This window comes from Cebidichthys violaceus, unplaced genomic scaffold, assembly GCF_023349555.1.
Source record: "Cebidichthys violaceus isolate CVI_PGR_0920_01 unplaced genomic scaffold, fCebVio1.0.p SCAF_1, whole genome shotgun sequence".
Taxonomy (NCBI): Eukaryota; Metazoa; Chordata; class Actinopteri; order Perciformes; family Stichaeidae; genus Cebidichthys; species Cebidichthys violaceus.
The window spans coordinates 21246931-21271857 of NW_027176262.1; the positions used below are offsets into that span (position 1 = coordinate 21246931).

At 40.2% G+C, this 24927-nt stretch overlaps 2 protein-coding genes across 6 annotated transcripts in view; both read left to right on the forward strand.

Moving 5' to 3' along the window:
- Positions 1–687: 687 nt before the first annotated feature.
- On the forward strand, positions 688–8204 carry spartb (spartin b). 4 transcript variants are annotated; one of them, XM_068714769.1, is made up of 9 exons: positions 986–1217; positions 1460–2301; positions 3525–3722; positions 4741–4882; positions 4986–5180; positions 5274–5432; positions 5514–5604; positions 5821–5867; positions 6991–7197. In XM_068714769.1, the coding sequence occupies exons 1-9, from the start codon at positions 1190–1192 to the stop codon at positions 7095–7097; spliced, it is 1809 nt and encodes a 602-aa protein (XP_068570870.1). In that variant the 5' UTR covers positions 986–1189; the 3' UTR covers positions 7098–7197. The 4 variants fall into 4 exon arrangements, with proteins under 4 accessions (XP_068570860.1, XP_068570849.1, XP_068570870.1 ...); XM_068714759.1 differs by lacking the exons at positions 986–1217; positions 5821–5867 and adding an exon at positions 688–762 and having other exon boundaries at positions 6991–8204; XM_068714748.1 differs by lacking the exons at positions 986–1217; positions 5821–5867 and adding an exon at positions 705–954 and having other exon boundaries at positions 6991–8204.
- A 3851-nt stretch (positions 8205–12055) lies between these two features.
- Positions 12056–24927, forward strand: part of LOC137875533 (serine/threonine-protein kinase DCLK1-like) — a 40475-nt gene continuing 27603 nt past the window's right edge. For both annotated transcript variants that reach the window (XM_068714881.1, XM_068714890.1), the window contains exons 1-5: positions 12056–12273; positions 12686–13058; positions 13276–13622; positions 21293–21392; positions 22159–22275. In XM_068714881.1, coding sequence (XP_068570982.1) covers positions 12698–13058; positions 13276–13622; positions 21293–21392; positions 22159–22275 — 925 coding nt within the window. In that variant the 5' untranslated portion in view covers positions 12056–12273; positions 12686–12697. The remainder of the gene's footprint in view (positions 12274–12685; positions 13059–13275; positions 13623–21292; positions 21393–22158; positions 22276–24927) is intronic.

The following is a 24927-nucleotide window of genomic DNA, read 5'->3' on the forward strand; positions in this document are numbered from 1 at the left end:
CTGTTCTTGCCTCGTTTACCGTTATGTGTCGCTAACTTTATCCAGTATGGTTCTCATTAGCATAATATTTTATCTGTTAACATTCTCTAAATCTACTAATTTAGTGGTGAAAAATCCACGAACATGATGTAATGCACATGCGCTTTCAGGTGTGGTGATGATATAAAATGTATTTCTTTAAACGTCTTGTCTGTTAAAAATCACATCACGAACGGTCCATTCCGCTGCAACTCTATAACGCTGCTAGTACACGCTGCTAACTTCCATTGCAAAAAAGCCCCATTGGAGTGAAAGGAGATGACGGGACTCTCTCTAAAGGGCTCTGGTAGCATGCTGCCGTGTCCACATCATAGACACACATTTGCAGCAACGAACTGCTACATATTAGTAAAACCAGCGTCAATACAGTTCGCTGTTGATGTTTTCCGTCAGTATATTTTTTTGGTCACTGTATTTTGAAAGCCATGAAGTGTTAGTATGCTCCAACTGACGTTGACTTGACTAATTTTAATCAGTTGCAGTTCCTCATTGAGGCCACTTGGTGGCAGTACAATCCAGTGATTCTAATACGAACTACCCTGTCACCATTCATTCAGCCTCGAGACCGGTCGAAAAAAACGTTAGTCCAGTTTGCGTTGCGTGATAACACTTCCGGTAAATACTTTCAAAATAAAACCGAAAGTGAAGATCACGCTCGAGGCAAACGTTATGTTGTCGTGTTGAGGCGAAGCATCGACACATCCTGTCACGATACTTTTAAAGGTAAATACTGTGGAGAGTAGTGTGTAACACCACTACTCTATATTGGTGAGTCGTGAACAACTTTATTTAAGAAGTTAACGCTGCTCGAGAGCCAGACGGACCCTTTTGACCAGAGTTTTGACACGTGACGTTAGCTACAAGATAGCTAACTGGCTGATTAAGCTTATCTTCGGATTGTTTTCGCTCACTGGGGTAAGCGTGGATACCGTTAGCTACTGAAGGGGCTAGTGTTAGTGCAAACTAGCTAATAATACTTTGTTAACGGACTTCTCCATGTTGTATTTATGTTGCTGTTAAATGTACAATGACATGACGTATCAGCTGAACGCGTGTAAACAGAGACGTTAGCTGTTGTTAGCTCGTGTTGGCAACTCATATCATCATCATTAGCCTGTTGTAGCTACTGCTGCGACCTCTCCTTTTCCAGATGAACCAGCGCACAGAACTAGAATCAGGTAATAAAACATCAGTCAGAGACATTAATAGTCAATTCAGCTCCACGAAATGTCCACTGATTGTGGATGAGCTGATCTTAACAAAGTTAAATATAAGGAACGTTAGAGTAGCTTTAAGTAACTTTAAGTATTATGAAGTGTTTTAAATTCTAGTTATGGTGACCCCCCCCCCCATCATTGTAAGCCAATGATTGGATGGACACACAAATTGTAAATAAAGCTAATTGTGAGTGTTATTTCAGAGGGAATGGAGAAAGCTAAACAAGATGCATTCGACAGTGCCAGACTTCAAGTGATCAAAGACGGCTATGAGAGGGCCTTTGAGTGCATCAATGAAGGTCTCACTGTAGATGAAGCTGGAGACAAGGCCCAGGCCCTGGAGCTGTACAAGCGGGGGCGACAGCACCTTCTCAGGGCCATCAGTGTGCCTTCTGGGGGAGAGGAGTGTGTCGGCAGCGCCTGGGAATCAGCCAGACAGATGCAGCGGAAGATGCAGGAGACGCTGAACAACATCACCACCCGGCTGGCCATAATAGAGACCAGCTCTGACCTGGAATCTGCACCTGCACTGGACAATAGCGGTGTGTCTGGCCCTGGTGCCACAAAGGCGTCTGAAAAAGGTCTCTACCCAAACCTTCCCACCCAAAACAAGCCAGCTCCACCAAACCCTCTCTCTGCTAATGGCCAGGCAGCAGGAGCTGTAGGAGGCCTGCCTGCGTGCAGCAGTGAGGGTCTACCGCTCTCACCCAGCAGACAGCAGCCCGTGGCTCCAGCCGAACAGCCTCCAGCTTACTCTCCTCAGGCGGCCGACGGCCACTTATCTGTCTCGTATGGAACAGACGCAGGGGAAATGTCATTGGTCGGGGACGAGTTCTACAGTCGTACATCTAACTCGACGCCGTCTCTCCAGAACATGGGTGAAGATGGAGAGCAGCTGGTGTACATCCCTCATGGTGTGCAGATATTCTTTGTCACGCCTGAAGGGCAGGTGAGCGCTCCGTCGTACCCGGGCTACCTGCGGCTGGTCAAGTTCACCACTGACCATGACGACAGGATGCCCAACCGACCACCAGCATTTTTGCAGGTAAGAGAAACCCCCCCCCCCCCCCCCTTGTTTCAGCACACTAAAAGCCTGAAAGGACTAGATATGCAACTCTTATGCACATCTGATGCAAGAAGTGAAATGTCATCACTGCCGTGTCACCAGTCTCTTTTTGTGCCCTTTAACCTGATTTTGTAAGACGTTGAGTCATCAGCAGGCGGCGAGAGGCTTGTTAATGATCTCCTTGCCTCGCCCGATGGACGTGATCATGTGAGCGTTGTTTACTCGGCATCCTAAGCCCAATGGGTTTATGGATATGATGTCATCCACCTGAGAATTCCCAAATCGGGATCATTACTGGTTTAAGATTAGGACACAGATGGTACCTTACTCATGACCTAGAAATGAACTAAGGGCTATGTTCGCAAACAATACATATCGTTGCACTCCTCACGTGTTATACGAATGCCACCGAAAGCTCATCTTTTTCCCAGTATGGTGCTGAAAATACGCAGTGAAATACAGCTGTACAATCTGATGCAATCAAAGCCAGCAGCACCACAGTGACGCCTACATCGAAGAGGGTTATCATGTTTGGTTTTTGTTGAGATAACAAAGGTTTTCACAAGGACGGCTGAATGTTACGTTCTGTTGTCCTCGGCCAGTGTGCAGACCATCGGGCCTTTGAACCAATCGGGGATAATCACGGGAACCATAGATAAGAAATCCCATGAAGCTATGCAAAGGAATCGGCTCAAGACTAAATCAATACTTATCTGTTTTTATCCAACTCCTCTTGTTTTGAGCAATTTTGTGTTGTGTTTTTGTGTTTTCAATAACCGATACACTGACGCTAGTGGATCATGAGACTGAAATTTGACTCTTCATTGAGGAATTTCCCGGGTGCTATTGCCAGCGAGTGACATCAGTGATTCACATGAGTGCTAAGTAACTATCTAAACCCTGCTTACACTGTTATGCCCTATAATCCTGTTGGACATGCAGCAGTCAAAGGGTCCAGTGTCCTCTGAGACGGTTCACTGTGTTGCACTAATTAGACTCTCCATGAGAAATTTAAGGCTTGTCATTTCGAGGTTATATTTAGAATCCTGTGTTTCAGCCCGATGTACTTCCATAGTTCAGAAATGAATTGAACATTTGGGGCTGATACACATCATTACAACGTCAAGCGTGTATCTATTTACACATCAAATATTCCAGCTGTCTTTATTTTTCATATGTTTTTTTAATTTACTTCCTGGCAGGTGTGTGACTGGCTGTATCCTCTCATGGCCTCGGACTCGCCAGTGTTGCTGTGTAACACTGGCGTGTTTATGTTTCCGGACATGATGGCGCCAACTCCGGGCTATTATGTGGGGGTGGTGCTGTCCGCTGAGCTGCCTGCTGCAGACAGACAGCTGTTCCAGGACCTGCTCTCCCAGAATACGGATCTCAGAGTTCAGGTCATTGTCACCCAACACAAGTGTTGACATTTGTTGGGGAAAAAAATGCAAATGGGGGCAATATATTTGAATATATATATATATATATATACATCAATACAGGTCATCTGCAGCTTAATGCCATTCACATCAACATATGTTTACATACGTTTTTGAAGTCGGGGTGAATACATTTATCCTCACACATTAATATTATTATTTTGGTTTAGAAATTCATCTTGGAAATGCAGATGAAAGTGCAGACTGACATAAGTGCACAAAAATAGTGCTGACAACCTCTCCTCTCCTAAAATCATCACATATTCTGTAATCTTTGCAAACACTGCAGATGTTAAATCTATTCCTCCCATGAAAAGCTCTTAGTTACTGCTTACGCGATACTTTGAGGATCTAACACTTTTCACTGTTTTAGCCTTTTGCATGAAACTTTTGCTCCGTCTTACTTCTGAGCTGGCACACTTCTGCAGCTTACCCCTGCCTCAGCATTGTGGGGCTTTGAAACAGGCAGGTGAGGGGAATTAATCAGTCATAATGCTCTTATCTGCAGCAGTTGGAACAACCTTTAGAGTTTCAGCTGGAAGACAAGTGCCAGTTCAGCCATGGTGAAGGTGCAGACGCTGGCTCAGATCGATGCCAAACGAGGTCATTTTTGATGCACGCAATCAGGCTACTTATCTTCTCTGATGGACGTAATTCCCTATCAGCAAGTACGCAGTTTTGTGTTTTGAATTTGTAGATCAAGTAGAAGATGTGAGGTTTTTCAGCACAATGGGAGACTGTTTTCAGACTGCTCGGAGACCTTTTCACAGTCTCTTTGTAGCAAACAAATAGTGCATTGTAACGAGAAGCACAGAATAGTGAGAGGATCTACTGTGTGAGTGGGGGGGGGGGGGGGGGGGGTGTTACTTGTAGACAAGCATATGAACAGAGATGTGTACAGGTTGCACAATATAGCAGGTCTTATTTTTCAGCATGCATTGTCTGTCCTCGTCTTGAAACAATGTGTCTCTATGATCAGGCTCCAGATGAAGCTGCAGACACCGTTAATCTCAGTCAGAAGGTGTCCATCGCTACACCTGAGGAGACTGCACCAGCGGTGACCGAGGAGGAGAAGGCGCTGCCCGAGTGGAGTGAAAAGGTGGCAAGTGGGATCTTGACAGGTGAGGTCGAAACCGCATCTCCCCGCTCAACATCTTGGTGCTTTTTGTTTGTTGACAATCCGACAGGAAAGACTAGCCTTGTGTGATCCCGTTGTCCTATCAGGTGCGTCATGGCTAAGCTGGGGTCTGGTGAAAGGAGCCGAGTTCACAGGCAAGGCCATTCACAAAGGGGCATCTAAGCTCCGAGAACACATCACCCCGGAGGACAAACCCACCCACGTCAGCCCCTCGGTCACCAAAGGCCTCCATGTTGCCAAGCAAGCGACAGGAGGAGCTGTCAAAGTCAGCCAGTTTCTAGGTGACTAAGTCGTCCCCAGTCAGCATGTTTCACTCCCCTTGTCTGGTTATTTGGCAGCGGACCTCCTAATGAAGTAATGCTGTGTTACTGCAGTGGACGGGGTGTGCATGGTCGCTGGCTGTGTGGGTCGAGAGTTGGCTCCACACGTGAAAAAACACGGCGGCAAGCTGATCCCAGAGTCTATGAAGAAAGATAAGGATGGGCGGTCCAACATAGATGGAGCGATGGTGGTGGCTGCCAGTGGAGTGCAAGGTAGAGTACTTACTATTCTCTAAGAGGAAATGGTTTACCAGAAGAGTACTAACATGCTGTGTATTTTGTGTATTTGCTCAGGATTTGCGACCATGTGGACTGGTTTGGAAGTAGCAGCAAAGGACATCACTACGAGTGTAGCATCAGCGACGGTCACCACCGTGAAACACAAGTAGGTCTTCTCTTCCCTTTTTGGTTACTTCTTGAGCACTGTCACTTGCTTTAATATAAAGTAATGCACATTTTCCTCACCCCTGCTTACTAAACAGGTTTTTGATGTGTGTGTGTGTGTGTGTGTGTGTGTGTGTGTGTTGCAAAGGACCTCCTGCATTACACATGCAGAACCAAACATGCACTCACTTATGTTCCTTTTCAATTTACTTTGCAGATTTAGGGGTCTACAAAACATCCTTGACTCACCTAATGACAATAAGCGTAATTTTTCCTAATTTTACACAGCTCTTCAACTCTTCATCACTACAAGCATGCTGTGCCTTTTTTTTCTGAATGATTTGGCTTAATGCTGTTCCAATCCACTGCCCTTCCCTGAGTAACAATTCACATGATGGTGCTGCTTTTCACTGATTTCTCTCAATGTTTCTAATGGAAATTTCACAATTAGTAACTTTTCTGTCCCACCTGATTTTAAAATCTTCCTATATGTACAATATAGGAAGATTGTATTGGTGCTACATGTTCCAATGGTGAGCAACATATCGACGCAATATAGCTGATTATTGATTTCTATAGGGTTGGGTGGTTATCATGTTACACATTATGAGTTGATATATTTATCAAACATTTTTTTTATACAATTTCTCCCTTGAAAGGTGCTCAATATGAAATTCAGAGCATTTCTATTGCCTCCACGCAGCTCTCAGCATGGAGACGGCTGAGCAAACAATGGCAACATTGCTGAAAGAGACAACATTGTTTACCTTTATGTTGCCGGTCTGAAAAACGTTTATCAGCTGTAAGCACCATGTGAGCCCAGTGCAGAGCGACGCTCACATGTACTATAAGGCATGCACACCCTGTCTGGCCATGTAAACAAAGCACAGAGCGCACACACACACACACACACACACACACACACACACACACACACACACACACACACACACACACACACACAGGGAGAGAGACTTCATACTCAGCTCAGGTACTCTCTTGTATATTTACATTGCTTTATTAATGCTCTGAATATTGTGTAGAGTCTTTTAAGGGAAGTACTTGATTTGACGGGTATTTATTAACTGAATTAGGCAAAAATAATTGTTTTGTTTTCATTTCAATTTCAATATACATTGATATTATGGATAAATAAATAAATATTACCATTACAGTTGATTATATCCATATTTCCCACCCTTAGATTTCTGAACCACAGTGGAAAAACATCATTAAAATTCTTAATTTAATATTGTGCTTGCATGGGTGTAACATACAGCATGGCGTCTTTGCTATCCTTGCACCGCATATTAATTAATTCTCCCCGAAATCCTTCTGTTTCTCGCCTCTTGCTCTGACCTCTCACTCAATCTGACTCCTGATGAAGGTACGGGGCGGCGGCAGGACAAGCCACGGACCACGCTGTCAATTCTGCCATTAATGTCGGCCTCACTGCCTTCAATGTTGACAACTTGGGGATCAAAGCTGTGGTGAAAAAGACTGGCAAGCAGACGGCGCGGACCATTTTGGAAGACTACAAGCTCCAGGAGAAACCAGAGAATGGGAAGCAAGTGGAGAAATCGGGCAAATAGCAGGTAGTGGCCTGCCTCATTCCATAAGCCACACCTTTAAAGTATAATTTATATTCTTCTATCAAATACATTTTATAAAACTGAATATTCATTATTTATAAAAAACATGTTCTATATTTACAATATAACTACTGTTATATGCATATCCTATAGTTTGGCATAGCTCTTGAGCACTTTAATCTTTATGTTAAATTAGATAGAGGACCTAAACAGCAGATTTCATAACTCAAATTAAAACATGGTTTCAACGTTTATTGACAAACATTCAGGTATTATCACTTAATTTGGGAGATATCGGTTTAATTCTGCTCTTTGTACTAAGACAGCATTTAACTATTGCTGACTAGACGCTGGAAACGTTCCTAATCTTTGTGAAGAATCTGTGTGTTTGAGTTTATCCCTGGTAGGGTAAGTGCAATTTATATACTTTGAATGAATGATTAAAAAATAATATCTGTCAGTATCTTTGGATATAATCAGACCAAAAAGCGTCTGTTGTACTGTTGTTTAAAGTGAGGTGTAATCACTGCTGCCCACTGTGCCTGCAAACATCAAATGATGTACAAAAACCGAATGTCTTGAGAAAGCTGAAACTGTAACACTTAGTCGATAGTCATTATGTGTTTTTGTGAGATCTTCATTACGTGTTAAGAGTTTTTTTTTTTCCATCTCCTATGAATGAGGGTTTCTGGTACAATGCGCTGTGCTATAGTCTGCTTTTCAGTTCAGTTGGATCACAATGATGTTTATAGTATTTCATATTTAAATCTAGATGTTATTTTGAAGGACAACGTTTAGATAAATGTGAATTTTGAAGTGTGATGCTGATTTTGTTTGCAAACCTGTTTTAGTCTTTTGTTTTTGAGTGATCTGGTTTGTAATCTTTCTAAACCCCAGCTTGAAGACTTCAGCAGGTTAATGTAAATGTTAAATGGCTTTCTAGTATTCTAGTTGGCCCTTGAGATTTATTTCCCTCCTGAAACACTGAGAACTTTATGAAAAAATAAAATATTTAAAGAAATAAGAAATTCTGTATTTTTTGTTTTTGAGCAGTATGGTTTTATTGTTTAAATCTAATAAAAACTACCTTACATCTGTCAGCCTAATACCTCCATCTAGTGGCTGTATGTCTTACATGTTAATTACAGAGTATTTTTACAGTCTAATGAACTGACAGTTTATTCTGTTACTTATAAATATGAACATCAACAGAGGAAATCATTTTTTGTCCAGCCAGGGTTGTAGTCCTTTTTATGGGCTTCATGTTTTTTTGTTTTTTTTGTGCTGCCGAGTCAGCTGAATTTCACTCAATACAAATGTAATTAAAAACTGAAAATTTGGGCTTGCTTGCAACTTTTAGTCAAACATGCAAATTTCAAAGATTAAAATTGTCTATATATTTGTTTCTTATTCATACCTAATGTGACAAAGTATTCAAAAATATTTGTATTCAACTGAAAGACAAACTTATATAACACAAGTACTCATTTAATGTGGATTGGTTATTTATAAATAAAATCAAATGGATGATACAATAAAACATGACTGATCTGCTTTATTTACTTCAGATATTGAAGAGATGCAGGGCTATTGTTTCTTACAATGTTGTGTTAAAAAGTAAAAGATGCACTAAAGATGATCTGAGGTTCCATTTGTAAATGGGGAAATCAGAAATGAATTTATTGGGGCCCATATTATATGCTGCACACAGACCTCGTGGACTTTGTCAATACAAGCTAACTTATTTGTTGGCTGCAATTATGCCCTACAGTATACAGATATTAATTGCATATCAAACTACTGTATGTTGACCAACTTAAGCAAATCATAGCCATGCAGCTCTAGGTCAATATAAAAGAGAGAAAAATATTGTTTACATATCCATTATAGACCAAACTAACATTAACACTTTAACCAATATATCTATTTCTCTAATATTTGGCCAATATATGCTGTTAATACTACGCATATCATCTGTAATGTCTCCAGTCGTATTGTTTGTTGGAACCTGTGCACCGTGAAAGAACAATGTTTACAAGATTAGCATCAGGGGAGCACAAGTTACCGTTGGTCAAAATTCACTGATGGTAGAGCAACAGCAACCACCAGGCCAGGAGTGACATCCCATAACGCATGGCTTGAAGATGGGTGCGGCTCCACCTGTGGTAAAAAGGCTGGCTGATCATTGCTGACATGAAAGCACATGAAGCCGGGTTCATAAATGCAGAGGTCGGATTTATCCAGTTATTTTCCACAGACTGAAACAAGGCACAGAAAGATTGATCCTGGCACACTGGCAGCATTTGTCCCCAAGGAGCAGACGATTTGTCCAACAGTATTGGCGGAGCATGCACTGTGGTCAGGCCGTCAGCTGGAGGAAGCATTTGAGCCATTGTCAGAGGATTGGTTATTGTGCTAGATGTCCGACTTACTTGTCGACAGATCTTCTGCCGAGTGTATCTTCTTGAGACATGATCTGAAATGGAATACTAAATCACACTGCAGCAAAGATTCTCCAACAATGCAATACCTTTATTTGAAAATTGCTATCCCAGGCCTATGAGAATTACTTTTTATTTATTGGTTTATTTGGTTAGGGACAGTGCACATTAATAAAACATTTCTGTAAATGCGCCAGAGCTAGCCAAGAGGCTATTTTTCATCTGTAGTCCCAGGGCAGATGTTACACATCTTAGTCAATACAACTGCATCAAAAGACACAAAATACAATAAATAAATATTCCTACCCTCAGTTGACTTCTTAGCAGTTGGCTTTGCTCTGTGCGAAATATTCTTCTTTAGTCGTAATAACTCTTTGGCTAGGAAAGTATGTACCGTATCTTCTGCGGCCTTCGTATGTTTTTCCTCGAACTACTCACATTCTCCTCAACAGCTTTATTAACCTGTGGAAAACAAGACATTAAGTCATGAAAATGATCACAGCAAAAGATTGTCTTCCCCTGCTGCCAAAGGGGTACAGTAGACCTACTTTCTGCTCGGAGGCAGAGTCTCCTTCAGGTAGTTCATGTACCTCGCAGTGAGCTCTAATGTGGTTGCTGTGTCTAACTGACCATTGACAAAGGGCAGAAGGTCACACGAGCGTCCACAAGATGTTCTGATTTGTAGCCTGCAGAATATATGAGGATTTGACCCAAAAGTTATTGTTGATTCAGTTTCACCACTAAAATTAGTATCCCCAAATTAGAAGTATGACACGCACAACAACATAAAGTACAAAATTCCCAAGACTGTGCAGAAAACAAGAATTTCAGCAGATAACACAATCTGGAATTGACTAAGTCTAACCTCCGTTTCTGGTCCTTGTAAGAATGAAGAGAAGCCTGTAGGTCACGTTCCTTTGCTGGGGGGTAGCACTTCTCTCTATATTTCATCTTTAAGATCCTCCTTTGTCCTTACAGCAAAAAACAACATTGATTTACATATTAAGCAACTTAAACAAAGGAAGATGAAAAGTGATCAGTGCTCTTCTCTAGTCAAGTCAGTTTTTAATATAATTACAAGCTGTACAGCATTAGACACTATCCCTAGATCCTTACTGCTCAGGTGCTGAGGTTGAATATGATTGGAATGACTTACTCCCAGGTTATTGACAATAAATGAAGTCCAACGCTTATCATGCTGTTATATCTGAGGTGCTTTGAAAGTGCATCTCTAAAGACCCACATTACGTCCCAAATATTCACTGAAAACATATGAGCATTTGTCTATAAGCATTCAAGTATCTAACCATCTAAATCTCTATACTCTCTGGGGCAATAAACAGAGACACAATGAGAAAAAGATGAATTTTCAACTAATATTTTAAGATACAAAATGTTGAAAGTAGAAAGTAAAGACAACTTTTGAAAAAGTTACAAGTTTGTCCATTGTTTTAATATCTTTTAGTTGGACAGCCTGATCAGAAAACAACCTTCATCATGTTGAGGTTAAGTGAATTGTGCCTGCAGCAGGCCAACTGGACAACAGCCCTATAATAAAGTAATTGGTTATGTCAGGTTGAACAAATTCAAAAATGCTGATAGTCATAAAAGTAACATTACGTCACTTGTCCTAGACCTCCTCCTCTCTCCCACATCAAATATTCACACAAGATGTTGGTCTATGGAAGTGTGACAGACTGCTGTGAAGATTTTGTTACAAAAACACGTGCAAATCACCCATTAAGTGGGATTCTGCTCATACATATGTGGTGTTTATTAGTTCCTGTGTGGAATGCGTCCTTCACCAGCTCGTCATTACTTATCCACGCGCTCCAGGTGAACCAATCAATTACAAACATCACCTACACCTGTGTGGGTTGGTCTCAAACAGGCCAGATACCTTGTCGTATCACATTTGTGGTGCTCAATCTGTAACCCCAGCATGTTACTCTGCTCGGTCACCTCGTGAAGGTATTTTTAAACGCCTAATTTCCTGCAGTGCAATTTAAATTGTAACGTTAACGTAACCGGAAATAAACAAGAACCCGTTATGACTGTTAAAAACAGCTAATGTTATGGGCTATATTAACGTTAGGCTAGCCTACTTGGCTATGAACTGGACACTAACTGGCCAACGACAACGTTACAAATTCATTGACTATGGTAGATTGGTAGCTTTAACTGTATTAGACGCTTCTCTGTCCTTGTGTGCTAATTAGTGAATGGCCATATGTGGATTTGTTTTATTAATATGTAGCTAGTATCACAGGTATGAGGTCAACGTGAACGCGCACCATGTAGCTAAACTAGCATTGAGGTTTCTATGAGGGTGCGTTCTGACAACAATGTGCACGAGGAGCGCTGACCCCCAAGCGCTCTGATGTAAATCACTGCGATGGCAGAATGGGAGGGTAGGGGAGGGTGGAGGACACCGGCTACAGCCCTGCCTCCTCTCTGCATGCGAACACAGCGGAGTAGACATACGGCAGGCAAGCAGGAAGACAGCACCATCACGGGGGCAACAAAAGGACGCATGCTTAATCTACAAGGCATCAAATGAATAAATGATTCATTGAGACAAGTTCTGCTTACAGGGGGAAAAAAAACCGCTTTATTGCATTTGTCCTGGCCTCAAAGGTAAGAGAGATTGTACCAGTACAAGAAAATCCATATGTTCTAGACCATTTTCTTGCTATGTTATATATTTTTATTGTTTACCTATCAATAAGCTTTCTGCCACTATTCTGTACCAGACTTACACTATTGGATGTTCTATTATCCACTGCAAACGCATGTGAATTTCATGCTGTAAAGATTGAATTGAGTATCACCAGGGAGCATGAAATGGGTGTGACATGTTAATTCGTAATGTGTGTAGGAGCAGCAGCAGCAGCAGCAGCAGCAGCAGCAACAAAGCCTGTATCAGTGCTGTATCAGGAGTGTAAACAACTGACAGAAAGCCTAATTGCACTAATGTCTTATACAAATTCAAATGAAATGGCATATTCAAAAAGTAAGCTTTCTCCCTGTATTATTTACGGTCTAACAGCACTGCACAGACATGGAGCTGGAGCACTTTGATGAGCGGGACAAGGCTCACAGGTACACCCGAAGGGGCTCAAGAGGGAATGGGCTCCCCAGTCCCACTCATAGCGCTCACTGCAGCCTGTACAGAACCAGGACACTGCAAAAACTGACCTCAGAAAAGAAGGCCAAGAAGATTCGTTTCTATCGCAATGGGGACCGCTACTTCAAAGGGATTGTGTATGCCATTTCTCAGGACAGATTTGGGTCTATAGAAGCACTGCTGGCTGACCTCACACGATCTCTGTCAGATAATGTCAACTTGCCACAAGGGGTGCGGACCATATATACCATTGATGGGACAACAAAGATCACCTGCATGGACCAGCTGGTGGAAGGTGAGTAGTGTTCTTGAATTGTTGTAAGTTTGCTCCAGATTATGTTTATATTGAGTAATGTGAGATCAATCAAGCCGCAAACCCAACCAAAATTAACAGCTAATTCAGATCAAAACAAAATGCACGACTTACTCCATCTTGTACAGCAGAATAAGCCAGTGGCACACTATCATGTGATAATCACTCAAAGATCTCTTTCTGTCTTGATTTTCTGCAGGGGAGAGCTATGTTTGTGCATCCATAGAGCCCTACAAGATGCTGGACTACACAAAGAATGTAAATCCAAACTGGGCTGTTGGTGCTTGGACTGCTGTGTCCATCCGTGACCCTTCTTCCCTTGGAAGCGCCATGGCTGGATCCCCGGAAACTAGGGAGAGCAAGGACTTTATTAAGCCCAAACTGGTAACCATTGTCCGCAGTGGAGTAAAGCCTCGCAAGGCCGTACGGATCTTGCTCAACAAGAAGACTGCACACTCCTTTGAGCAAGTCATGACTGACATCACGGACGCCATCAAGCTGGACTCTGGAGTCGTCAAAAAGCTATATACTGTTGACGGCAAGATGGTAAGTGTTAACTTTTCATTTCTAGTGGTGATTCTGTGAGCCTCACTTTCACTCATTTTTCCCCAACATGCTTCCGAGTAGCGTCCACTGGAGAAAATTACATTTAGGGAATGACTAGATAAAATAATTTGCTTGTTTGTTTTTTTATACTTTTTAAATCCAACATTTTTTTTTTTTTTTATATTTTTATATTTAAACTAAAGAAATAATGTAATACACTGTGGAGCATGATGACACATTATGTGTGTGTGTGTGTGTGTGTGTGTGTGTGTGTGTGTGTGTGTGTGTGTGTGTGTGTGTGTGTGTGTGTGTGTGTGTGTGTGTGTGTGTGTGTGTGTGTGTGTGTGATGTTACTTTCTTCTGAAGTACACAGTCAATATTAAGTTTTAAAGCTAGCTACAGCATGTATGTCACAATATGTGATATGGTGTCTACCAGTAAATGAAGGAATCATATCTACTTTAGTTTGTGAACGTCACATAGGCATTGCCCTACCTCTGTCTGTGACTTCAAGGGCTCCCTTTACTCACAGGGGAAGCAGCTGGCTGCACATTTGTAACCAACATTGACTAATCTGTATGTTTTGAAAATGAACCTAATTGCCATACATTTAAGAGACGTTAACCCTTTTATAAAGCCCATATTCTACTACTACTGTTTATTTACAGTATGCTTATTTCGAAGGGAAGCAGCCAGGACAACCTTAAGACGTTCTCTATACCTGAGAGACTGTCATTAATCTTACACCCTGTTCCACCACTGATAAATTAATTGCTCACATTGGGGAAGTAGAAACTATGCTTTTGTTGGATATAAATCACTGGCATGACCTTCTCTTATCTGTTCATAGCTTGGCTGTGTGCAGTACCGAGATGCATTTGGTTGTGGAGACTAGTATTTTACTGCTTTAGTTTAGATGTTCTCTCCACATTCTGTCTTTCCATTTGTGGTGCTGTATCTCGCATAAGAATCTTACATCCCCACACTGCACATGAGGCAGACCTGGTACACATTTCCTTCAATGCAGGCTGAGTTTTTCTAGCGCAGTAAGGGAATTTTGAGGTTTTAAAGAAGTAGAACTTTTCCACTGTCATTCTCTGAAAATTGCTTTCTCAGAGAGAGACTGACTGACTGACTCACTCACTCTGCCCGGTAGGTTCAAAGTCAACTGGGAAAATGTACTAACTGTATTACAAGAAATGTGTTTATAGTACCCTATCTCAGTAGCACACTGTTGAATAGTTAGGTTTTCACTTAATGAGTTAGTAATACACACAGATACAGTAGCCATTATTTACATTATTATACTTTGTTGACATCCTGGCACACGTGCCTTATTTCACACTACATTTTACTCATAAGTAATTAATATTCTTCAAGATATTATCACAGTTATGGGGGATGGGGGCCATTATGGGTTGATATGATTGAATAATACTTCACATAACGCATAACTTCACATAGAGCTCAACTGAAAAAAATTAATTTCAAAACATCCCACAGAAATAATGAGCTTTTTAACTTCCCTTTATCACCTGCATTGTGCATTAGTATCCTTATCACACAATATTATTATTTTTTTTTCTTCTGATGGTTTCTATGGTGACATGGTTTCCTGAGCTGGTTGCTAAGGAACAGCCTCTGCGGCAGAGCAATGCAGTAGTGATGTCAGGACTGTAGGTGTAGTGTGAGAGGGCTCATAGCGGCAGTGCTCGACCTGTCAACCTCTTGATACACATGGCGGCAAGACGGAGCACATGGCTCAGGCATCATCCCATTCTGGTGTGGTGTGTAGAGCGTACAGTTCAGGATTCTCACACCAACAAACAAATCTGCCTCTAGAAATCCTCTGAATTATTTTAGGAATACAGATTGTTTAGCAAAGCATAAACGGGTATGGCATTGCAATAGATCAAAGGTGTGTGTGTGTGTGTGTGTGTGTGTATATGTATGTATGTATGTATGTATGTATGTATGTATGTATGTCTGTCCATCCATTGTGTATACTCTGAAAGTAAAATATTAGAACTTCTTTCTCTTGTTCTCCATTTGTCTCTCACACAAGGTATCTTTGCTTATTCAGCTTAGTGATTTCATTGCCATGCTTTCCTAATGAGCTGTTGTTATGTGCTTGGTGATGCAGCTCTGTGCTCTAGTTTCCCTGTCTTTTGTACTTTTTGTCATGTTGGTACTGCAGATGGCCAAATAAGCACCCTTTGGCATCACAGGGCCTGTTTTCATGTGTGTTTAACCTTTTGTGGTAAAAGAGCTGCTTGTGCTGTTGGTCCTGAGACGATGCCATTCTGCGGAAACAATTATCTCTCTCGCAGGTTTGTTGTATAAAACAATCATCAAACTCAACCAACAGATTAGCCTATATATTTACTTAAAATGGTACAACTGCTTGTTATGTATATGTCTGGTATTGGTGTATTTGCTGCAGTTTTAAAATGAATATAATCTCTGCTGATATCTTCAGTCAGTCATGTATAAAAGTAATCGACAGACGAGTTCTGTTTTCACATTTGTTTTGGACTCATGATTCACATTTAGTGGATCTGCTTCTCAGGTGGCTCTGCTTGATGGCTGTGATCCCTGGCCAAATGGGCACAGCCAAGTTAAAGTTTTTGGGTTGCACTTTATACACTTCAGATGACTAATAGTTTATAAAACATTTTCCACACTGAAAGTAGAACAATCATATAAGGTAGAGAGAAACAAACAGTCTGCAGACGAGGTCCGTAGCAAGAATACGCGCTATGGCCTGGTGTGTTTGTGTGGGATGGAGCTGAAAACATTTGCATGACTTAGGCCATGGTATTCCATATGGCATGGCTCTGCTCTGTAATTGTACTATGCACATTGCTAGCTTCTGTGTTTTAGAGTCAACACTTCTTGTTGAAATAGATGTCAAAACAGCCACCCAAAGACGGAGCCTGGCATGACATCACTGCACGAAATCAGAGGCTTAATTCTCCATCGTAAAATTAGTAAATCAGTAGATGTGAAAGACAACCTCTTTGCATTTAAGAAATGAAATGCAGAGTGGAAGAGGTTATGAAACGTCTGGCGCCCCGTTTGTCAGAGAGTAAGTTGACCTTGACTCTGCCACTTCCTGGTTTGGCCTGTGTGTGTCCATACTGGATCTCTATTGGTCTCTGCTCATACCACAGATGTCATTCCTGTATGATGCATAGTGGCCATATTTTGAAATCAATTATATTTCACAAAATTATTATAAAAGAGCATCAAATGATGTTCTCCTCCAAAACGTAAACATAGGTTTGGTTTTAGGAGACCTCCCAGGGATTTGGTATTTAAGATATTTATTAACAATAAAAAGACTAACTACCTTTCTGGTGCGAATGTAACATAGTGAATTAAATTACTTTTTTTTTTTTGCTGTTGATGGAATAAAATATTCTCAAACCTTGCTATTTTTAAATATCTCTCTGTAACTAAAGGATGAAGGAGATAGTGAGGATGTCTGGCTTTCTGCTCACCTACTGCTGTGACTTGGCTGTTGAACACAAAACAATGACATGCTCAGTGTCCGACTGCATTTGGTGTGTAGAAAAGACATTTTCTGCCTTATCCTCTTTTTGTTCTGGGAGGCTACTGTTATGCTTGAGCCAAAGTGGAAGTTTCTGTTGTACTTTAATTTGTACACTGCAGAAACGTAACAGCATTTGTAATGAGAACTAAGATATGTCTGTATACATAAATATAGATAATCATTAATTTAACATCTAAACATGTTTTAAATATATTGATACATAATATATCTGCTGCTAAAATGCATACCTTGTTCGAACCGCTACAATTGAAATAAAGGAATTCAAGACTAGGACATTGTGATTAGGAATGCTGGAAATGTGAGGGCTAGAGTTATAGCTCATGTGTGCTTGAGTTATGGGTGTGTTCTTATGGATGTACTCATAGTGCTGACTTGCAGTTTTTAAGGCAGCTATTACTCTAATCTGTCTATGCAGCAACTGCAGTTATGTCACAAAATTCTGCAGCACATCTGAATATTGGATAATGTATGTCACTGAAGATACTGTTTTCCATCCTCTCTCTCTCTACTGGACATTCTTAATCCTGCACGATACAAATTTTGAAAAAAAAGTAAAACATGTTCTGAAACTGTAAATGAGGGCAGCCCATGCAAAATGAACTAGAACAATTAGAAAATTGCATGTGGAGATGAGTCATGTTTCTCTCTGACATTCTGAGTGACGCTGCTTTGTTCCGTCTTCCGCTTCAAAGGGGCGATTCAGCACCCTGGAGAGCTCCACCTGTCTACTGTTTGAGCAATGTTTTATTACCAGTTTGTGTCTTGTGTATAATCTATGCTCTTTACTCTGGCTCAGATGGATTAGATTCCAAAGCATGCATACCTCCTGTTGTTTTTCAAACAGATAAAACCCTGACGATCAATATTTGTACAGGGTGCTTCAGAACTGGTGTGTGTGTGTGTGTGTGTGTGTGTGTGTGTGTGTGTGTGTGTGTGTGTGTGTGTGTGTGTGTGTGTGTGTGTGTGTGTGTGTGTGTGTGTGGTGGGGGGGGTGTTAGGGGGGATGGTAGGCCTTATGGAGCTGCTGTGTCACTCAGCCAGCAGGCATCAATATAAAGCACAATCTCAAATGCCTCACTTACGCTGCTCCATCATAAGTTTGGCGTTTTCCTATTTCCTAGTATTCCGGATGAACAATATGTAATATGAGTTATTTAAGAGTTGCATATAACGGATAAAGAGTGGCTCTTGTTAAGTCAGCGAGACATATTTGACTCGAGACCTTTTATATGAATGGATCCATATTTTGTCACTCTATAGTTGAACACATGTGTTGTTTTGAGGGTGTGTATTGTTGATTAGATCTCTGATCCTATTGGGGAATATTGTCACTTCTTTCTGCTCCGATTTACTCATTGCTTCAGATAGAAATGGAGGGTTATGGTGGGTGACCATTAACCATAGGTCTGAAGCCAGATTTCAACCCACATCTTCATTGTGACATGATGTTGTAACTGATTCTGTCTTACCTAGACTGATTGTGTCATTGTTCTATTGTCTGCTGTTCGTAATGTCCAGTGCTCCAGATAGGCTCTGACAGGACAATCTTAAAGCAGTCGTGTCCCTCTCATCGTCTCAAACTCAGCTGTGATTCTGTCTGGTCTCCTTGACAACGGCTGTGCATCTCTCCTCCCTTTGGGATCTCACACTCTTGGAGGAGGGGTGGGGGGCAGGGGCTGTCAGAGTGGAGCATCTGCAGAGAAAATGTCCATATTAAGCCTCCCTCTGTGCTCAATTTCATAAAAAGATTTCATGGTGGGAATAACCTGTACCTATTTATATATTTATCTGTAACCTGCAAAAAAGTAATTCCAATCCCTTTGTTTGGTGAACAATCCAGCGTTTCAATATCTTGGATGAAAAATATCAAAGTTGCATATACCGTATTCTTTTAATTAATGACCATTTTAAAGGTTACATTTCTTCCAAAAATAATCTGAGATTTGTACAAATATAACCAGAATATATTCACATTCATAACTGAGGATGATAACATTTAATACATGGTTAGAGGGCAGTCGGGTTGACAGACTGTGGTGGTGGCTTCCTTGTCGGTCCGCTTCATGTCAAAGCACTCAATTCATCCTATTAGGCTTCTGCTGAACTCCTCGTGGTTCTTAACGATGAGACAATAAATAATGTATGTACATATTAGATGTTTGCAATTGTCTCGTTTTATAAACCTTTTTGTCCCTCACTACATTGTACGAAGACAATCCTCATGTTTTAGGTGACAATCATGCAGGTTCACCAGAAAGTCCTTAAGCTCAGACTCCAGTTGGACCTTTGGCAGCGACCAGCCCTCCGCTGACAGAGATCCGGCGTTGCTCACGCCTTTTGACCTGCAGTAGGAAGCTCCACCTTAAAGAAGGAGAGCTTCGCACCCCGCAGCAGCTTCTCCTTCTCTGGCCAGGAGTAGAGCTTTGCCTCGCTGCAAAGTCAAAACAAGATAAATGTCCACTTAGGGACGAATAATTTATATGGAATCACATTTTTGACGATGGAGCTTTTGCAGAGTCCACCTTTCTGTAGAGAAAAATGAAAACATGTTCTGGCGCATTGCTGTAGTTAAGCACATCAATAACCCTTTTGAGTAGAAGGTCAGGACTCCATTAGCATCTTCATTTATTTATGACACTGCATCCACTGCGATGGGGTCTTGTGTTAATGACCACAGCAGATCCATCTACTCCGTCATCTAGTTTCTCCTTGTAGAAAAGTGAGGGTTGTAATTTACATTTCTCTGATATTATTGAGGTCAAAGGATATGTGATATGTTATTTTACCAAAAGTTGTTAAATATCAAAGGCACTATTTAACTTCCTACCATTTTAATAATTTATTTCAGTTTTAGAGATTGTAGGCTTATTTTGTGTATTCAGTTTGTAATATTAGATTAGTTAAGTTTATACCATCACTTACCATATTTGGGCCAAAATATCTAATAACTTATGGGTCTGCTTCCATCTGAGAAATAATACGCTCTGTTTCTTGGTGACACATGATTAGCTCCCAGAATGGATGACTGAATACAATCCAACGGGTTTAAAAGGAGCTTTTTTTTTGCTTAGTTTCCCTAGATGCATGTTCATATGCAAACAGGCTGATACACCAGTAGAAAGAAATGTTAATTACATTATTCATATGCTGTACACTGTAGCTTTTATTTTCCTTTGTACTTTGGCCATTTTGAAAATGCGATTACAGCATATCTTCTCAATTGTAATCCTTAATTCAGTGGTATTTCTTTCCTGGTTTTGTCTCTTGTACACTGAGAACCTGAAAGAAGATGTGTACATATGTACAAACATTTATATAATCTAGATTTGAGAAGATTTTTCCAAATATGGTAAATCATGATAAGGCTCAAGTTAAAAAAACCAATTTGTTGATCGTAACTTCATCAATCACAGTCATGTTGTTTACGGTGACGCACCGGTGTCATGTGGACGTGTGTGTCCTTTTGACTTATACACAGCACCAGGTATTCTATTGAAGTATATTACAGAATAAACTCCTCTGTATCCTTTAAATGCACAGATATGTCATTATTTAAAATTGTCGCTTGGGCATGTGGAAGTATGGCATTAATACAATATAATTGCTAATCGTAATTACAGATAAAATCCAATTACACAGATGTATATATTTTTTATTTCTCTTTTTTTTTATTGCACTTGTGAGTCTGAGCCGGTACATTTCATTCAATTTATTTTGTATGGATGTCATTGTTGCCTCGATAACATAATATGCTGTCTAAAAACTATACGACTCTTTGAGGTGTTTTGTTGGGACCTGGTCACTGCCATCGCACACTGAAATATTACTCAACCTCTGATACTGAACCAAGATACTCCATTAAAGTTTGATAGCGGTTAAAAACTTGACTTGACTGCAGCAGCAGACTGTCTGTGTAATGAGTGAAACATGATTGTTCATTTGATTTTTTTATTTTGGAGTGTTACAGTTATTACGAGAAAATGGTACTGTCTTTGGACTTGATATTATGTACAGTGTCACTGGGTAGAGTACACATCACTTATCAAACTTGTTTTTGAACTGTAACTGAGAGAAGCGTCTCCATCTTTACCAGGTCACCTGCCTTCAGGACTTTTTTGGGGAGGATGATATCTTCTTTGCCTGTGGCCCTGAGAAGTTCCGTTATCAGGATGACTTCAACTTGGATGAAAGTGGTAAGTGTTTCTTCATTTATATGGTCGCTCAGTGGAGAAAACATGGGAGTAACGCTGTTTGTGAATAGCTTTTTATTAAACCATCCTTCTTTGTGGCCAAAGTAAATTCAGGATAGTCCAAACATGTGGGACTTTTATTGTTGTGCTGTTCCAGATTTGTTCTCATACATCTATTCTTTCTAGTGCTGTTACTGCTATTGCTCATACCTTTTGGAGCTCTACTAAAATGCAGTATCAGGTGTCGCTGCCATCTTGTTCCCTGTTACCTTTTTTTCATTACAAATCTTTTTGTTTAAAATGTAGACGCCATATTTATCAAACAGAGCGGGACTCTCTGATACCACATACTGAAGATCCGATTTCTGATTTTATTAAGATCACTTATATGGAGTGGTGTCACAGCTTTACCACAGTATTTATGCTTACAGTTGTTATGGTGAGGAGAGAGTTGGACTGAAATACAATTTTGCTTCACATTGAATACAGATGATATGAAGGGCATTATCATTAACTTGACCTAGTTTATAGTTGTGGTATAAAGTTTGATGAATGTGCAGGTCAGAATAAAAGAGGATGTCATCACTAATACTTTGTGGCTCTGTGGTTTATAGGCTGTTGTACACAAAATAAAATACTTCATATTAATTAAATTAATCTGTCTGTCACATACTCAAGTCTGACAAAATGGTAGAATAAAGTAGCCTTGTATTATTTAGGAAAATGTTGCTCCAGCAGTGTAAGTCTTTAAGTGTTTCTTTCTATATAGACTGCAAGGTGGTAAAGTCTGCATCATATGGCCGGCTCCCCTCCATTCAGGGTCTCTCTTCACCAAGAGGTGGTGGGATGTCCCGCAGGAGCAAGTCCCCGTCATCCACTGGTTCAGGTGTGTGTGGGTTTGTGTCGAAAAAAGTAAAAAACAATCATGTCAAAAGTGAAAAACAGTCATTATAGTATGTCGAAAAAAGTAAAAAACAGTCATGTCGAAAAAAGTGAAAAAGTCATAGTATAGCATGTTGAAAAAAGTGAAAACCAGTCATAGTATAGCATGTCGAAAAATGGAAAACAGTCATAGTATAGTATGTCGAAAAATGGAAAAAACAGTCATAGTATAGTATGTCGAAAAAAGGAAAAAACAGTCATAGTATAACATGTCGAAAAAAGGAAAAAACAGTCATAGTACAGCATGTCGAAGAAAGTAAAAAACAGTCATTACAGTATGTCGAAAAAAGGAAAAAACAGTCATGTCGAAAAAAGTGAAAAACAGTCATAGTATAGCATGTCGAAAAATGGAAAAATACAGTCATAGTATATTATGTCAAAAAAAGTAAAAAACAGTCAAAGTACAGCATGTCGAAGAAAGTAAAAAACAGTCATAGTATAGCATGTCGAAAAATGGAAAAAACAGTCATAGTATAGCGTGGATAAGTGGAGAACAGGGCTGCCTTACAATCAGACGGACGGTGGTTCGATCCCCAGCTCCTGCTCTGCTAGTCTCATGTCAATGTGTCCTTCAGCAAGACACTTAACCCCAAAATTGCTCCCGTAGCTGTGCCTGAAGTGTGTAGATAGATACTGAATTTTATGTCGCTTTGGATAAAAGCGTCTGCTAGATGACTGTAATTTAATGTCGAAAAAAGTAAAAAACAGTCATATATAGCATGTCGAAAAATGGAAAAAAGCAGTCATAGTATATTATGTCGAAAACAGTCATAGTATAGCATGTCGAAAAAAGTAAAAAGACAGTCATAGTATATTATGTCGAAAACAGTCATAGTATAGCATGTCGAAAAAAGTAAAAAGACAGTCATAGTATATTATGTCGAAAACAGTCATAGTATAGCATGTCGAAAAAAGGAAAAAACAGTCATAGTATATTATGTCGAAAACAGTCATAGTGTAGCCTGTCGAAAACGGTCATAGTATAGCATGTCGAAAAAAGTCATAGTATAGCCTGTCGAAAACAGTCATAGTATAGCATGTGGAAAAAAGGAAAAATACAGTCATAGTATAGCATGTCGAAAAAAGGAAAAAACAGTCATAGTATATTATGTCGAAAACAGTCATAGTGTAGCCTGTCGAAAACGGTCATAGTATAGCATGTCGAAAAAAGTCATAGTATAGCCTGTCGAAAACAGTCATAGTATAGCATGTCGAAAAAAGTGAAAAAACGGTCATAGTATAGCATGTCGAAAAAAGTCAAAAAACAGTCATAGTATAGCATGTCGAAAAAAGTCAAAAAACAGTCATAGTATATTATGTCGAAAACATTCATAGTATAGCCTGTCGAAAACAGTCATAGTATAGCCTGTCGAAAAAAGTGAAGAACGGTCATAGTATAGCATGTCGAAAAAAGTGAAAAACGATCATAGTATAGCATGTTGAAAAAAGGAAAATACGGTCATAGTATAGCATGTCGAAAAAAGGAAAAAACAGTCATAGTACAGCATGTCGAAGAAAGTAAAAAACAGCCATAGTATAGCATGTTGAAAAAAGGAAAAAACAGTCATAGTACAGCATGTCGAAAAAAGGAAAAAAACAGTCATAGTATAGCATGTGGAAAAATGAAGAAAACAGTCATAGTATAGTATGTCGAAAAATGAAGAAAACAGTCATAGTATAGTATGTCGAAAAAAGGAAAAATACAGTCATAGTATAGTATGTCGAAAAAAGGAAAAAACAGTCATAGTATAGCATGGATAAGTGGAGAACAGGGCTGCCTTACAATCAGACGGTCGGCGGTTCGATCCCCAGCTCCTGCTCTGCTAGTCTCATGTCAATGTGTCCTTCAGCAAGACACTTAACCCCAAAATTGCTCCCGTAGCTGTGCCTGAAGTGTGTAGATAGATACTGAATTTTATGTCGCTTTGGATAAAAGCGTCTGCTAGATGACTGTAATTTAATGTCGAAAAAAGTAAAAAAACGGTCATAGTATAGCATGTCGAAAAATGGAAAAAACAGTCATAGTATAGCGTGGATAAGTGGAGAACAGGGCTGCCTTACAATCAGACGGTCGGCGGTTCGATCCCCAGTTCCTGCTCTGCTAGTCTCATGTCAATGTGTCCTTGAGCAAGACACTTAACCCCAAAATTGCTCCCGTAGCTGTGCCTGAAGTGTGTAGATAGATACTGAATTTTATGTCACTTTGGATAAAAGCGTCTGCTAGATGACTGTAATTTAATGTCGGAAAAAAGTAAAAAACGGTCATAGTATAGCATGTCGAAGAAAGTAAAAAACAGTCATAGTATAGCATATCGAAAAATGGAAAATACAGTCATAGGCCGCGGACCTCTCGCTCTTTCTCTGTTGTTTGAGCAACGAAGTCACGCTAAGAAAAATCAGCTGGATCCGGCTTACAATGAAAAAGTTTTTAATAATTCACAAATGCTAAAAAAACAATTACAAACTGAATTACACTGTCGACAGTAAGGAATCGCGAAACCGAGTTCAAACACTCTCCCCCCTAACCGGCCAACAAACGCCAGTTTACAGTAAAGAAGATCGCCAAGAACTGAATAACGTCTCTTCGAACAATGGT

Excerpts from the sequence above, each read along its gene's own strand:
- spartb (XM_068714739.1), top strand. The coding sequence starts at position 1,190 with ATGAACCAGCGCACAGAACTAGAATCAG. Across the intron at positions 3,723-4,740 it reads ATACGGATCTCAGAGTTCAG|GCTCCAGATGAAGCTGCAGA; the intron begins GTCATTGTCACC and ends CTCTATGATCAG. Across the intron at positions 5,605-6,990 it reads GTCACCACCGTGAAACACAA|GTACGGGGCGGCGGCAGGAC; the intron begins GTAGGTCTTCTC and ends CTCCTGATGAAG.